Here is a 17,047-nt window from a genome sequence, read left to right as displayed (position 1 = left end):
GAAGAAAGTTAATCTACTAAAGAATTCTCTTTGAAACAAAGCTACCCTCTGTGGCAATATAATTTTCTGGCAAATGCAATAACCAGTGGCTGTGGAATGACTAAACTTGTACTAATGTACAACCTTTCACTTTTTTTCCTGAATAGTTGCTTTTGACCTTGATTTTTGACTAAGATATAAAAGAATGACTTTTTATCATTCTGTGCATTTTAAACACTATATTGAATATATACAAAATATGCTATAAATGCATAATATTCATTCAAATGAAGCTAATTAAACATTTTATTGACTTAAGCTTGAATGAGTATAATTCAGTAAAATAACTTCACACTGAATGTTTAATTACATCTATATACTCAGACACTTTTTCACTGCACAGGTAAAATTGGATCCATTCCAGCAAGCATTTAATTTAGTTTGAAGGAAGTTTTCTGTTAGATTTGTATTTTGCTTTCATAAGTATTTTAAAAAATTAAGTTTGTTGCTAGCACAGCGATTGAATTTCAACAACTTGGCAAGCAAACAATAATTGCTTGCCTACAGAATCTTGCACTAGGTTCAAACATTTAACCTTTGATGCCACTGCAGAAAAATGTGAAATGCGTAACTCATCAGCCTGTATATTGTGGTTCACTACTGCATTTTACATCCATCATTGTGAGTCACAAGAGAGAGAGAGTTTTAGATTGGTAGCTCAGTACATGGTGCATTTCAGCTTCCTACTCCTTGTACGATGATACAGTACAGAAGGAGGGCATTCGGCCCATCATGCCTGTACTGGCTCTTTGAAAGAACTATCTAATTAGTCCCACTCCCCAACTGCTTCCCCATAGCCCTGCAAATTTCTCATTTTCAAATATTTATCCAATTCCCTTTTGAAAGTTACTATTGAACCTGCTTCCACTGCTCTTTCAGGCAGCGTGTTCCAGATCACAACAACTCACTGCATAAAAATAAGTTCTCATTTCCCCCCCTGTAATTTTTGCCAATTGTGTTAAATCTGTGTTCTCTGGTTACTAGGCCTTCTGCGAGTGGAAACTGTTTCTCACTACTATAGTCTATCAAAACCCCTAATAATTTTGAATATCTATTAAATCTTCGCTCAACCTTCTCTTCTCTAAGGAGAACAATCCCAGCTTATCTAGTCACTCCATATAACTTAAGTCCCTCATCCCTGGTCCCATTCTAGTGCGTTTCCGCTACATCCTCTGCAAGGCCACGGTGTCCTTCCTAAAGTGTGGTGCCCAGAGTTGGGTGCAATACTCTAGCTGAGGCATAACCAATGTTTTAGAATGGTTTACCGTAACCTCTTTGTTTTTGCACCCTATGCTTCTATTAATAAAGCCAAGGATTCCGTATGCTTTTTTTTAACAGCTTTATCAACTTATCTTGCGCCCTTCAAAGATTTGTGTATGTAAACTCTCAGGTCTTTCTGCTCCTACGCCCCTGTTTAAAATTGTACCATTTAGTTTATATTGCCTCTCCTCATTTTTCTTTCCAAAGTGTATCATTTCACACTTCTGGGCATTAAACTTCATCTGCCTTGTGTCTGCCCATTTCATCAATCTGTTTATATCCCCCTGAAGTCTGCTACTATCCAAGTTTTGTGTCATTTGTATGCTTTGAAATTATGCCCCGATACTCAAGTCCAGGTTATTAATATATATTGAAAAGAGCAGTGGTCCCGATTCCAGCCCCTGGGGGCAACACTTCACACTTCCCTCCAGTTGGCTAAACAACCGCTCATTATTACTCTCTGCTTTCTGTCTTAGTTAATTCTGTCTCCATGCTGCTACTGCCCCGATAATTCCATGGGCTTTAATTTTTCTAACCTCTATTATGTGATACTTCATCAAGCATCTTCTGAAACTTCATATACACAACTCAACTACACTATCTTTGTCAAGCCTCTCCATTACTTTTCTGAAGATATCTTCAGTCAGGAGTTTCGCTGTGGGCTTTAGGACCCTGCCGTCAGTCTGAAGTAGAGGTCAGAAGCTCGCACTGTATGGAAAACAGTGGTGACCAATTAATGGCCAGAGGGTGGGCTTGCTGTCCAATTAAGGGATGGTGGGCAGTCTCTTGAAGCTGGAGAGCCAATCAGAGGACTTCCAGCTTGAAAGGAGCAGCAGACTGCCGAGGCAGGTAAGTGAGAGAGAGGGAGCTTCAAAATGCAGGCTCCCTCTCTCCAACTTGTTTAAAGTTCAAATTTAATAAAATGGCCTTTGCAGGCGAGCCACCATTGTGGAGCAGAGGAGAGTCCCTCTACAGGGCAGCCTGTGGCTGCTGCAGCACCCAGAGAGGCAGGGAGGGTCTCTAGGCACCTAAACTGACCTTCGCCCCTGCAGAAAATCCCAGTTGGCCTCTTTTAATTGGCCATAAGGGGCCCTTAATGAGCAAAAATGGCCCGGGGGGGGTGGGGGGGGGGGTGGTGCGTGATGGAGCCAGGGAACCGTCACACTGGCCGGCAGGGCAAATTTTAGCTTCTGCCCCCCCCCCCCCCCCCATCCAATCTCGCCCTGGGGTGGAGGCTGAAAATCAAGCCCGAAATTTATCTCTGTTCTGGATGTTTGTATGCAGGGGCAGCCTGGGAGCAAAATCTTAGATTGTGAGGATTTTATTCAAGGAGTATCTAAAGTAGTGCTAAAATATTTGCCAACTTGGGCCAAATTATTTTCAAGATTTAGATAACTCATGAGCTTGCGAGTAACATTAGTGCTTTTCCCCTCCATCTCACATCCTCTGTTCCCTTTGCCCGACACTGTTTCAAGACTGATGACATTTCCTCTTCATTAAAAACCTCACGTAACATCTTTCCATCCTCTCCAAATAAGGTCCCACTTTTGGTTCGTCTCCCTCTCAGGTCTTGGAATACACTAAGAGCATCCATCTCCATGCTCAACTCTCTTCCCCTCCCCTGTTGAAATCCATTTAATCTGATTTCCTATCTGTCCACAGCAAACCATGTTATTCCTTCTTAACCTCTCACTACCCTTTGCTATAGCTCACCACTGCATCCTCCTCCCCAACTGATACTGCCCTCTCATGGTTCCTATCTATCTCGATTTAGCTAGCAATGTCCTTGATCTCTCAACCATGTATGATCACTTCTGGTGTGCTCTGACGTTGCAGGATTGGTCATCTCCTTTGCCTCATCTATCTACTGATTCTTTGAGGCAATATCCATAAGGATAAAATTACCGTTATGATGTGTTCTGATTAAACAAGGCTTTATCCCTCCACCATTGGCTTCACAACTGTTACTATGGTGTCCACCTGAATGGTGGAGACCAAGTCATGGATGAGGCAGGGTTTCCTTCAGTTGAACAATGACAAGACTGAGGCCATCTTTTTTTGGCACCTCTCAGAAATTCCGCATCTCCATCACCAATTCTGTTTCCCTTCCTGGCTGTTTACCCAACAGCGTGCAGCCTTAGTGTTACCCTCAGGAAGTACAATGTTTTCGTACACTAGACTATATTCTATAGTCTTAACCAACATTGACTGGATGGCGACAGAGTCCGTGTTTCTTTTTGACCCCGAGCATCAACGGTTTAGAAGAAAAAGAAACATAAGACTTGCATTTATATAGTGCCTTTCACAGCCAATGAAGTACTTCTGAAGTGTAGTCACTGTTGTAATGTAGAAAACACAGCAGCTAATCTGTACACAGCAAACTCTCACAAACAGCAATGTGATAATGACCAGATAATCTGTTTATGTGATGTTGATTGAGGGATAAATATTGGCCAGGACACCAGAGAGAACTCTCCTGTACATCTTCGAAATAGTGCCATGGATCTTTTACATCCACCTGATGAGGCCTTGTCTTAACATCTTATCCAATTGATGGTGCGTCTGACAGTGCAGCACTCCCTCAGCCCTGTACCGGGAGTGTCAGCCTTGATTCTTGTGCTCAAGTCCTGGAGTGGGATTTAAATCCACAACCTTCTAAGAGTGGTACCAACTGAAGAGAGATTTATAAGCTGATGAGGGGGAAAAGAAGCGTTTTAGGGAAGAGTAAGCCATACTTATTAAAAGCCACAATTAACACTGGAGAGATGTAGGGTTTCAAATCAAAGGCTAAAAATGGAATCATAATAAATAGAAGATGTAAATGGAAGAGAAATGATTTCGGATGGAGTCAACAAAGATATGAGGTGGTAACTGCTGGTTGGGCCCGCAATATTCATAAAGAAATTACCTTTTAATGATTGAAGGAAGGGAGAATTTCAATTCCGTACTGAAGAGCATAGATATCAAACTTCAGCATAGCTATCAAACTTTACTTTGTGACTCTTTGCAATTTTCTACCCCAGAGGGCAGTGGATGCTCCATCATTGAATATATTTAAGACAGGGATAGACAGATTTTTGGCGTCTCAGGGTATCAGTGAATATGGGGAGCAGGTGAAAAGTGGAGTTGAAGCCCAAGATCAGCCACGATCATATTGAATGGCGGAGCAGGCTTGAGGGGCCGATTGGTCTACTCCTGCTCCCATTTCTAGTGTTCTTGTAATCTGCAGCAATTTATTAATGGCACTGTGAGAGGACTGGTCTGAAGGCATCTATTCTGAAGGAAGTAAAAAAAAAAATGTGAATCAAATCTTTAGCAAATGAGTCAATGGATATATTGGAGGCTTGTCTAATTTTACACCTAAAAATGGGGAGATAGCAGGACCAAAATCAGGTGGAAGGGTTCATGCCCATTCTACCTTTCAGCAATTTAGGTAGCCAGAGTGACAGCTAGGATCAGAAGGAGGGCTGGCTGCTGTATACAAGTTGAGGTCAAATGTTGCAGTTAAGACCAATCTTCCTGCTACGCTTTGCACGTGTGCGGTCGCACCGCAGCCTGGAAGATACCGCGCAGGCCTGGTTTGTGTTAAATAACATGTGTAAATATTTATAGATATCTCACATTGAAAAAACCTGGCTGTACGCAACAATGACATTTTGCAGCGAACATTGGTTAAGAGCCAATGCCATTTTTGTCTCTACCCATGTGGCCATCATCAGTTCATTTTTCTACCACAAACCATGGGTGGGATGCTTTGGAAGTGGCCACTTCTAGTGATATTTAAAGGAATCCTTGGCTACAGTGAGAGAAAGCTGGAAACAGGTCTGGCATACAGTAATACTGCAGTTTCCTATGTGCTTTGAACCTTTGCAGGCTTCTAGTATTTGTCACTCTAGGTGATGTAAATGTTTTCCCTGCCACAGTACACTGTTGCTCCCGTTGCTTCCACTCTTGCTCCGTAAGGTGATGCTGCAGGCCCATCAAAATCAGTCCTGCCAGATTTCCTGACCTTACCATCAGTGAGTTGCCTATAAGGAGCACCATCAGAGATGGCAGTTTGCCAGTTCAATGTTAATGAAACCCAAACCTGAAAATTGATCGAGCAAGTACATCGGGCACATGCTGTTATCCCACCCAGTGCCCAGGTAATGTACAACAGAAACAGTTATCATTCCCAATATGATTGGAGGTGATTACTGAAATGAAGACCGAGCAAGGCGAGTGAATACGGCCCGATAAAGCACTTGTGTTAAAGGACAATGCAAAGACGTTCTAGAACTTGAGCAATAATCAAGGTTCACTGAACTATGGTGGATCAGAGTGAGGTTGATCTTGATAATCCATCTTGAAGCAGCCTAACCCATGTGGATTAATCATAGCTCTAACCCTAATGCACTAACTCTAACCTTAATGCATTAATCTTAACCCTAACACTAGCCATAATGCTGGGTCAAAAATCTGGAACTCACTCCCTATAGGTGTACCTATACCAAATGGATTGCAGCAGTTCAAGAAGGCGGCTCACCACCATCTTCTCAGGGGCAATTAGGGATGGGCAATAAATGCTGGCCTTGCCCGTGATGCCCACATTCCATTAAAGAATAGAAAAAATGCAAAACCCTCACCCTAATTTTTTTTTTCATTCATGGGATGTGGGCATTGCTGGCCAGGCCAGCATTTAATGTCCATCTCTAAAGTTCCCTTGAGAAAGTCACAGTGAGCTGCCTTCTTGAACCGTTGCAATCCTTGGGGTGTAGGTACACTCAGTGCTGTTAGGAAGAGAGTTCCAGGGTTTTGACCCAGCGACAGTGAAGGAACGGCAATGTAGTTCCAAGTCTGGGTGGTGTGCGGCTTGGAGCAGAACTTGCAGATGGTGGTGTTCCCATGCATCTGCTGCCCTTGTCCTTCTCGGTGATAGAGATCGTGGGTTTGGAAGGTGCTGTCGAAGGAACCTTGGTGAGTTGCTGCAGAGTATCTTGTAGATACTACACACTGCTGCCACTGTGCTTTGGTGTGGAGGGAGAGAATGTTTGTGGATGGGGTGCCTATCAAGTGGGCTGCTTTGTGCTGGATGGTGTCTAGCTTCTTGAGTGTTGTTGGAGCTGCAGCCATCCAGGCAAGTGGAGAGTATTCCATCACACTCCTGACTTGTGCCTTGTAGATGGTGGACAGGCTTTGAGAAGTCAGGAGGTGAGTTACTCGCCACAGAATTTCCAGCCTCTGACCTGCTCTTGTAGCTATGGTGTTTATACGGCTACTCCAGTTCAGATTCTGGTCAATGGTAACCCCAGGATGTTGATAGTGGGGGATTCAGCAATGGTAATTCCATTGAACATTAAGGGAAGATGGTTAGATTCTCTCTTGTTGGAGATGGTTATTGCCTGGCACTTGTGGCACGAATGTTACTTGTCACTTATCAGTCCAAGCCTGGATGTTGTCCAGGTCTTGTTGCACCTGGATACAGGCTGTTTCATTATCTGAGGCATCGCAAATGGTGCTGAACATTGTGCAGTCATCAGCGAACATCCCCACTTCTGACCTTATGATGGAGGGAAGGTCATTGATGAAGCAGCTGAAGATGGTTGGGCCTAGGACACTACCCTGAGGAACTCCTGCAATGATGTCTTGGACTGAGGTGATTGACCTCCAACAACCACAACCATCTTCATTTGTGCTAGGTATGACTCCAATCAGCAGAGAGTTTTTCCCCTGATTCCCATTGACTCTAGTTTTGCTAGGGCTCCTTTATGCCATACTCAGTCAAATGCTGCCTCGATGTCAAGGGCAGTCACTCTCACCTCAGAGATCAGCTCTTTCGTCCGTGTTTGGACCAAGGCTGTAATGAGGTCAGGAGCTGAGTGGCAGAACCCAAACTGAGCATCAGTCAGCTGGTTATTGCTGAGATAATTAGTGCATTATTGCTATTGCACTAACCTTAACCCTAACCCTAATGCTATTGCACTAACCCTAACACTAACCTTAACGCACTAACCATAATCCTAACCCTAATGCACAAACCCTAACCCTAGTCCACTAAACCTAACTCTACTATCCAACCAAGCCAGTCCTCACATTACAAATCCTGCAAGCTTTTACTGTCCCAATAACAATAAGCAGTTTTCTCTGTTACAGGTACAATCAGCAATCCTCCATCTCATAAAACCCCTGTTCAATTATTGTCAGAAACCCTGTGTTTCTCCATTCTCCTGCAAATGCACATCCTTTAGCGTCTGCCATAAGTACAGTCAGAAGCTTTCTAGCTTTTACCCTGTTTCTGCCATAGCAGCAATCAATAATACCCAGGCCTTGGGTACCATTATTCCTCCAAATTGTATCAAGTAAGCGTCTGCCTTGCACGCTCGTCAACTCAAACAACAGTTCCCTCCCCCATGATCTTCTGTGCTGCCATAATCTGTTATCCCTAGACTCTCAGACTGGTGTGCTCTCAGCTGCAATATTACCTTTTAATCTTTCTTACCGCACTGCAACAATCATATTCAATTATTATAACTGCAAACAGAAACCAAATCACTCTGCTTTTCATATAACCTTTGCTCCCTTTTGCAGCTGTAAGATATTAGATTCTCAACTTGGTGAGAAACAAAGTTTGAATCACTGGCTTGACTAGCATTCAAGCTTGATGCCCTCGATGGATTTTGTTTTCATGTACTTGACCAATTAATAAATGAGCAGTTCCTACTTAATTGGTTATGCCATTGGATGGAAAAACTTGCTTTGATACAGTGAAACAGAAACTGACTTCTGTTTATTACTTTCTTCCTTTTAAACAAGCAGTTATTATCATGTGACACAATGTTCCGTGACAGAATTGGGAATTTATACAATATTTGGACTGTGTGGCTGTTAATTGGAAACTTTGACCTGGATTTGGAGTCAGTTACAAAGTGGGAAAGAAACCTGCCCACAAAACCTGCAGCATGGATTTCGCCTTTCCCATTGTTAGTCTGAATCTGACGCCAAGTCAAGGGGATGTCCAGGCATCCAGTAATGGTGATGTCATCAAGCAGAACAAGCAGCCAATCACACTGAAGTATTCCCACTGTCAGCAAAAAAGTAAAATGCACTGATTATCCTTCACTTTTAATTAAATTTTACAGGGAGCAAAATAAATGATTGGGACATACACATGGGATTGAGGTAGAAGCTGAAATATCATAAACTTTAAAAAAGCTGTTATTTTTAAAACATGGAATTTTATATCGTTATGGAGAAATTTGACTGTCTACAGATGTAAAATTAGTTTTTCCGGCCCAGTGAGGCTGTTAAGCAGTAATTATGAGTTAGTAAGGTTAAAAACCCAGTTACACTTCATTCAACAAGATGTAACTATTCCAAGAGGTTTTTTGCAGTGAGAATAATAGTGTAAAAGAGCTCGTTCTCATCAATTCTGTAATTTCTAATCGGTTGCAGTCTGTGGGTCTTCAACCTTGCACCCTGCAGAGAAGTGTAGAGTCACTGACAGCAACTTTTTATTACTGAGAGTAGCTTTTAATTGCAGATTTTTATGAATTAATTAAATTCATTAATTAACTGAATTTAAATTCCACCAGCTACTGTGGTGGGATTTGAACCCGTGACCCCAGGAAATTAGCCTGGACATCTGGAATACTAGATCAGTGACATTACCACTACACCACCACCTCATTGGTTTATTTAATATTTATGTATTAGGGCACAATTCCATTTTAATCACCAAACAGCAATGAGAAAATCTAACTTAAGCCAATAATTAATAAACAGCAAAGCCCCGAGGAGACGGACCACAATAAAAAAATCATAATATTTTAAAGTCAGCCAGAGGGATGAAAATCTGTTCTGTGACTGAAATTAATGGGCTCAGTGATATGAATATGGACTGTATTAATCCAATCCTCTGAAGGTGGAAATTTACAACAGAAAAATGTTCTTAAATTTGGGCGGGAAGGAGTCCAATTGGCAATTAGTTGATTTAATAGATACACACAAGGCCAAAATTACTCGATGGTATCCCAAGAGTAGAGTGTGTTGGGAATGGGAATGTTATGGAGCTGCAACAATTGGTAGCAAGCTATCAGAAAAGTCATAGAGTCATGTACAGCACAGAAGGAGGCGATTCGGCCCGTCGAGTCCATGCCAGCTCTCCACAGAGCTATCCAATCAGTCCCATTCCCCTGCTCGATCCCCATAGCCCTTCAACTTTATTTCCCTCGAGTGCCCATCCAATTTCCTGTTGAAGTCGTTGGTTGTCTCCGCTTCCACCACCCTTGTGGGCAGTGAGTTTCAGGTCATTACCAACTGCTGCGTAAAAAGGTTCTTCCTCATATTCCCCCTGCATCTCTTGCCCAAAACCTTTAAAAGTTTTGTATTGCAGCTGTCCTGCAGTGTACCTGATCTAGGAACACTGATTCCATTCACTGCTCAGAATGTGTAGGAATTCCATTTCCCAGTGGAACTAAGGACTTGTTCACATAAAATAGTTTTTTTTTGTTTGACTGCTTTATTCCAGTACAAGTCATAGACTTTAATTGTCTCTTTGCTTCTCTTGGCAGGGTGACATGGGGCGTCTTGGGAAGATGGGCATGCTTGGACGGCGTGGACCGAAGGTGAGGTGGATTGTTCCAACTCTTTCTTTTGTTAATTGATCGTTAAGTGATTGTTTCTCTGCTGGATTATGTTACTAACCGAAGGATGAAATTCCTTCTGTCAATTGCATTGGCAAAGAAAGTCACACATTTTTCGGTAAAGCTTTTGACAGGAGGAAATGTCAATGTTACTATGTGTCAAAAATAATCCAGTTTCATAGGTTAAAGTTGCTACTCATAATACAAGCCTGCTGTCTGGGAATAAAGTGTGTTTGAGGACTGATGGATCTTTCAATGGAAATATTAAAAATATATTAGACTTATAACTTTGATTATACTACTGCAACAACAACTTGTATTTATATAGCACCTATAACTTAATAAAACATCCCAAGGCGCAACACAGGAGTTTTATAAAGCAAACTTAGACCCCCAGCCATGTAAGGAGATATTAGGACAGGTGGCCAAAAGCTTGGTCAAAGAGGTAGGTTTTAAGGAGTGTCTTAATGGAAGAAAGAAAGGTAGATAGATGGAAAGGTTTGGGGCAGAGGGGTTTTCAGAGCTTCAGGAGGCCAGAATTAGATGAGCGCAGATATCTTGAAGGTTTGAGGGGTTGGAGGAGATTACAGAGATAGGGAGGGGCAATACCATGGAGGGATTTGAAAACAAGAAGGAGAATTTTAAAATCAAAATATTGTTTGACCAGCATCCAATGTAGGTCAGCGAGCACAGGGGTGATAGTTGCTGTTGTTTGAATTCTGTAAGTTTTGTGCATTTGTGCATTTTTTAAATCCATGTTTCAATATTCAGCACAGTAAATATACAGAAAATTATTTATACAGATGTCAAATAATGCAAATTGTGTAATGTGAAAGCTAAAACAAAATGTACTCAGTAGTTAGAAGGTGAAATGATATGGTCTGTGGCTAAATAGAAATTGTGACCAGAATCAAAAATAACTCCAGCTGTTTGAAAACCTTATAATAAAATACACATCCAAAATATCTGAAATTTGGGAAAAAGAATAGCAACTTCATGTGCTAAAGGTACACGTTGGTACATTGATGATAACCTTGTCTGTTGAATTTTGTGCCATGGTCTGATTCTGTTATTGACAGTAGAGAGAATACACTATATCAACCTGACTGGAAATATTAGCTGTAGGCTAATGAAGTTATACTGAAATTGTGTGTAAAGCATGATACAATATTCTACATAATATAAGCTGTTGCTGATTGCAGCCAAGAATGGACATGGTTTACAATCACCCAATTGTCTTTCCTTAGAGTTAACAAAACAGCCACTCATTGTTTTAAATTTGAGAAGCAAATTTGATGTACATTGCTGTTCAAAATAAGCATTACCTCCTACATAAATTTCCATGGTACTGACCATTCTGCGTATACATGTTGCAGGGAGTTTTTCTTTTAGACAGATACAGCACTGAAACAGGCCCTTTGGCCCACCGAGTCTGTGCCGACCAACAACCACCCATTTATACTAATCCTACATTAATCCCATATTCCCTACCATTCTCCTTCCACCTACCTATACTAGGGGCAATTTACAATGGCCAATTTACCTATCAACCTGCAAGTCTTTGGCTGTGGGAGGAAACCGGAGCACCCGGAGGAAACCCACGCAGTCACAGGGAGAACTTGCAAACTCCACACAGGCAGTACCCAGAACCGAACCTGGGTTGCTGGAGCTGTGAGGCTGCGGTGCTAACCACTGCGCCACCCAGGTGCAGATGTTTTTGTTCTTGGTCAGCCAAGTGTCATATATAAACAGAAGCTCATAGTCACGTTAAAAAAAAACCCTCCAAATCAAACTCCTAAGAAATTCACAATTGAGTTTCTGATTGCATGCTGTCTCTTAAACAACTGTCAATTAAATTCAGCCAAAGAATACGAACAGCACAAGTGAACATCTATGACTCAATTATATTAATAAAAATATCAAAGTGAGTATAAAATGATTCCTTATCTTATACCGGTGCTAGCTCGGAGGACTGTTCCTTCCTTTGCACTGAAGCTCAATAAACTTTTTTCTAGGATGCATAGGAATCATGAAAAAACATAGACAAAATGCTGTTCAGTTACGCAAAGCGTGTGATAGAACTTCAGTAAACCATGAAGCAACAAAAAATGCTGGAAATACTCAGCAGGTCTGGCAGCATCTATGGAGAAGGAGAGCTAATATTTCAGGTTGATCAGTTCTGATGAATTATCATTGACCTGAAACGTTAACTCTGTTTCTGTCTCAACAGATGCTGCCAGACCTGCTGAATATTTCCAGCACTTTATGTTTTTACTTCAGATCTCCAGTATTCACAGAACTGTGTGCATTTGCCAGGTTCTGTTACTATTTAGTAACTGTTCTATTTAAGAATCTCTGTAAACCTTTGTTGGATGAGTGACATTGGCATTGAATTTCTGTGAGCATCATATGCTGTAGCCTCAATGGGAAGTCCATGAGTAAACACCATTTACCCTGTTTCTCTGAAATTTCTGCAGCTTAGCCACTTAAGAGGTCGGAGGTTGGGAATTCTGCAGTGAGTAACTCACCTCCTGACTCCCCAAAGCCTGTCCACCATCTACAAGGCACAAGTCAGGAGTGTGATGGAATACTGTCCACTTGCCTGGATGGGTGCAACTCCAACAACACTCAAGAAGTTCAACACCATTCAAGTCAAAGCAGCCCGTTTGGCATCCCATCCACCACCTTAAACATTCACTCCCTCCAACGCCAATGTGCAGTGACAGCAGTGTGTACCATCTACAAGATGCACTGCATCAAATTGCCAAGCGTCCTTCAAAAGCACCTTCCAAACCCGCGACCTCTACCACCTGGAAGGACAAGGGCAGTAGACCCATGGGAACACAACCACCTGCAAGTTCCCTTCCAAGTCCCACACCATCCTGACTTGGAATGATATCCATATTCCTTCACTGTCACTGGGTCAAAATCGTGGAATTCCCTTCCTAAAAGCACTGTGGGTGTACCTACCCCACATGGACTGCAAGAGTTCGAGGCGGCAGCTCACCACTGCCGTCTCAAGGGAAATTAGGGATGGGCAATAAATGCTGGCATAGCCAGCGACGCCCACATCCCATGAATGAATAAAGTAGAAAGTTAGGGCATACCACCAGGAAATTCAATCATTATATGGTGCTTTTTATATTTTACTTATTTGTACCGTAACATTGAGCACATTCAGAAACCTTGCATCTACATGTCTCTGGTATGTATACATTTACTAATCTATGTATTTATTTTTCTAGGGGCTGATGGGGAACCCTGGAGAACCAGGACTGAAAGGTGATAAGGTGATCTGAATACTCCCTTATTGCACTGTGATGTGATATTAATACTTCCTTCCAGCACTTGAGTTTAATATTCCCTTATTACACTGAGATATTAATCTTTTCAAAGCACTATGTCTAATATTCTCTATCATAATACTGCCTTACTGCACTGAATTAGTATAGCACTTCCTTATAATGTATGTTCATTTATTGCACTAAATTAGAAATAATATTTTCTCACTCTATTGGCCTAATAATTTTCCCTCAAGCATGGAATTTAATCCCTCATCACTACCTGTGATTTAGCTTTAATACTTTTAAGCACTGTATTTCATAACTTTTTACAAAACAATATTTAATGCTCCTTTATTGCATAGTGGTGTAGTTTTAATACTTGTTAGGATGAATTAACCCTCCTTAGTAGCCCATAATTAAAATTTCCATTCATTCTTATTGCTCTTGATAAGGTACCTTTTGCTACACAGCACCTGTAACCAAGCAGCTTGCTGATCCCACTCTATGGGCTGAATTTTTTCCACAGAGACAGGAAACTGGAGCTGAGTCTGTTTTTGGGTCAGAAACCCTGCTCCGGTGGGTCCACTTAGAGTCAATGGGAGTGGTAATGGACTTGGGTCGGATGAAGTGTGGGACTTATTTAGACTTCCATGGCAACCATCACATCACAGGGGAGCCAGAGGCTCCCGACATCCCGATGACAGAGGTCATCGACGCTGACCTGGATCTAATGCTGGAGGCCGTAAGGGAGAGGAGGGAGGGAGGTCCTGTTCCCGAAGGGTGGCAGGAGGAAGCCAAGTCGTTATGCAGCAGGGGCATTTCTGTTCAGCATCATCGCCCTCTGCCTCCAATTCCTTCTCCTCTATTACCTCCTGCTCCATGCTCCTCCCCCAATGAGCTTTCTCCTTCCAGGGCCTCACTGTCCTCAAGGTCCACACATCTCTGGAGGGCCATATTATGGAGAGCGCAGCAGACCACCACAGTGACTGAGACCCTTGCACGAGGGTATTGGAGGGCACCACCTGACTGGTCCAGGCACCAGAATCACAACTTCAGAAGCCCGATGGCCTGCTCAATAGTTGTCCAAGTGAGGAGGTGGCATTGATTGTATCGCCTCTCTGTCTCTGTAGCCATGTCTTCAAGGGACATCCCTTGTCCCCCAGGATCCATTTACGTACTTTGGGGGTTGGCGTGAAGATCTGAGGCAGCCTGGACTGGAGGATGAAGGAGTCATAGCAGCGGCCAGGAAAGTGAGCACACGCATGGAGGAAGCTCTTGTTGTGGTCACAGACCCGTTAGATTTTGGATGTAAGTTCTTCCTGTTGATGAATATCACTGGCTGGTCACTGGGTGCCTTGATGGCCACATGGCTGCAATCGATGATGCTCCACACCTGGGGGAATCCAGCGCTGGAAGCAAAGCCCCCTGCTCTCTATCCCTGGGTGGCCATGTCCATTGTTAGATGAATGTGCTGTCCAGCTACAGCAAAGAGGGCGTCAGTGACCAAAGAGATACAGTAGTGTGCATTCGTTTTTGAGACGCCACTAAGGTCTGCAGCTGATCCTTGGAAGGAGCCAGAACCGTAGAGGTTCAAGGCCACAGTGAAGTTTTGGCCACTGGCAGGGCATGGCGACCAGTACTGTGAGATGTGAGGTCTTCGGCAGCGAGGGCACAGACGTCTGTGACCATCTGCTTGGAGATTCTCCTGTGGCACTGGTTCTCAGTCATCTGCAGGTAACTCCTTTTTCAGCAGTCAATCTTGTGTTGAGAGTATGGCCTCTGTTGCCTTTCTGCCCTCCTTTCCTCTCCCGTGCCCTCCTGATGCCTGGAGTTCTGTCCTTCCTGGAAAGGGTGTTGCCCCTCATCGCCAATGGACCCTAAATCTGACAGTTGTGCCCCCATTGCCAGCTAGAGCCTTCCTTCTGGACAAATGGCCACCCAATTGTCCTTGGTGGCCTTGCCCCAGCGATGATGGGGGATGCTGGCCCTGTTCAAAGCCCTGGTGTGAAGTGCCCACTCTTCATGCAACCTACGTAGTGCCAAGAGTACCCCATACCTAGTGCCCAGTCCCCCTTTGCCCCGATGACCCTTTTAGGGGGCCGGGGTGATGCCCTGGGGCAGCTATGGTTGGTTCCCCACTCTAGACCCACCTCCCTTCAGCTGAAACCTACAGCTTCTAAAACCCATGTGCCCCTTTAAATACTAAAATAAAATCAAAATACTGCGGATGCTGGAAATCTGAAATAAAAACACGAAATGCTGGAACCACTCAGCAGGTCTGGTAGCATCTGTGGAAAGAGAAGCAGAGTTAACGTTTTGGGTCAGTGACTCGGTAGTTCCGAAGAAGGGTCACTGATCCGAAACGTTAACTCTGCTTCTCTTTCCACAGATCTGCCAGGCCTGCTGAGTGGTACCAGCATTTCTTGTTTTTGTTAGCCCCTTTAAATACCCCACCCACCCCCTTCAACAAGCTCCAAACAAGCTTTTTTAACTCTTTTAATTGGCCTGAATTGGAGGGAGTATTGGATTCCTGTTTTGCCCTCCCCTCTACGCTGTTCTTTATTGCTGATGTCAGGATTGGTGCCTTGAAATCGACACACCGCCTAGCGCCGGTATTTTCGCTCCCCACCCCCCCTCCCCACCCCACTGCCTCCGTTCCCGTCTTGGGGGGACCCTGACAATTCAGCCTTATAACTCTGCACCAAGAGATGCACAATAGTAGCTCCAAAGGATTTAATCATTTCAAACATTTTCCTTCCCTTTCTCTCTCAAAATGGTCCTGAAGACATGGCCAAGTTTGGGGACTCATGAGGGGACCTGTAGGAAATCATGAGTTAAAAAACCACAAACTACTCTTTTGTGGCACAGCATGTTCGACCGTCAATGTGTTGTGCCAGAGTATTCTTGCTGCTTGGCACTAATGTCCTGCTTGGTGTAATATACACTTTGAACATATATATTCGGTTATCACTATGGTGGGCAAGATTAATCAGGGCTCGCCCTCACATTTGTTCCTCTTCACACTCGTTTCATTTCCTGTTTCTATAATATGATTGTTGCTGGTGCTTTATTTGCTTTTGCCTTCCAAGATAAGCATGTGGCTCTCTATTAATTTCTTCTTGGGCAAAGGAATTAATGCTGTTGTTTTCATATAAAAAAAACTTATGCCACATTGCTTACCCTGAGACTGTACATAAAAATAACCGCACTTCCTTTTTAATCTCTGCAATATAACAAAAATGTAATTAGGGTTGCATATTTGAAGTTTATTTAAACAATACAGCTGTTAAGGAAATATTTTTCACACATGTTGTTCTAAAGATAGTTAACCATCTTCCGTCGTAAACAGATGTTTTTTTTATAAATATTTTGTGTACTGAAAACATTATTTTCATTTTGCAACATGCAGTTTAATCCGCATACCAGCCCAGCAGGCAGAAAAGTCTGATAAACAAACATAATGTCACCATAAGGATTCTACACTGTGTTTGTCTCAGCAAATATGTATTAATACTTCCTCGATTGGCTAAAATATATATTCACAAGCTTTCATGACCACATAGGTTCCTTTCTTGAGCTTTTAGAGCATAAATTTGTATTGGTAATAAGACATCACTCAATCATTTATTTTCATGCAATATCTTTGAGTTTTGCAAGAGTTATTAGCCTATATTTAGCAAAATAATTCTCCATTTTTATTAAACAGCAATGACTGTCTTATTACTTTAAGAAAAGTAATTTTGTTTGATTTATATTGAACATACAATAATGAGCTTACAAATTGTTCTGGTCACTATAAGTAGCAACATATGAACACATTCATGAAGATTTCTCCTCATTGAC

The 17,047-nt window shown here is 42.6% G+C and overlaps 1 protein-coding gene across 1 annotated transcript in view; it reads left to right on the top strand.

Annotated features, from left to right (window-relative positions):
• Positions 1-17,047, top strand: part of col27a1b (collagen, type XXVII, alpha 1b) — a 592,171-nt gene that overhangs the window by 291,901 nt on the left and 283,223 nt on the right. Inside the window, exons 15-16 of the mRNA XM_068012172.1 lie at positions 9,849-9,902; positions 13,166-13,210. Coding sequence (XP_067868273.1) covers positions 9,849-9,902; positions 13,166-13,210 — 99 coding nt within the window. The remainder of the gene's footprint in view (positions 1-9,848; positions 9,903-13,165; positions 13,211-17,047) is intronic.

Source organism: Heterodontus francisci, chromosome 32 (genome assembly GCF_036365525.1).
Source record: "Heterodontus francisci isolate sHetFra1 chromosome 32, sHetFra1.hap1, whole genome shotgun sequence".
NCBI classification, from domain to species: Eukaryota; Metazoa; Chordata; class Chondrichthyes; order Heterodontiformes; family Heterodontidae; genus Heterodontus; species Heterodontus francisci.
This window is presented reverse-complemented; position numbering and strand designations above follow the sequence as displayed.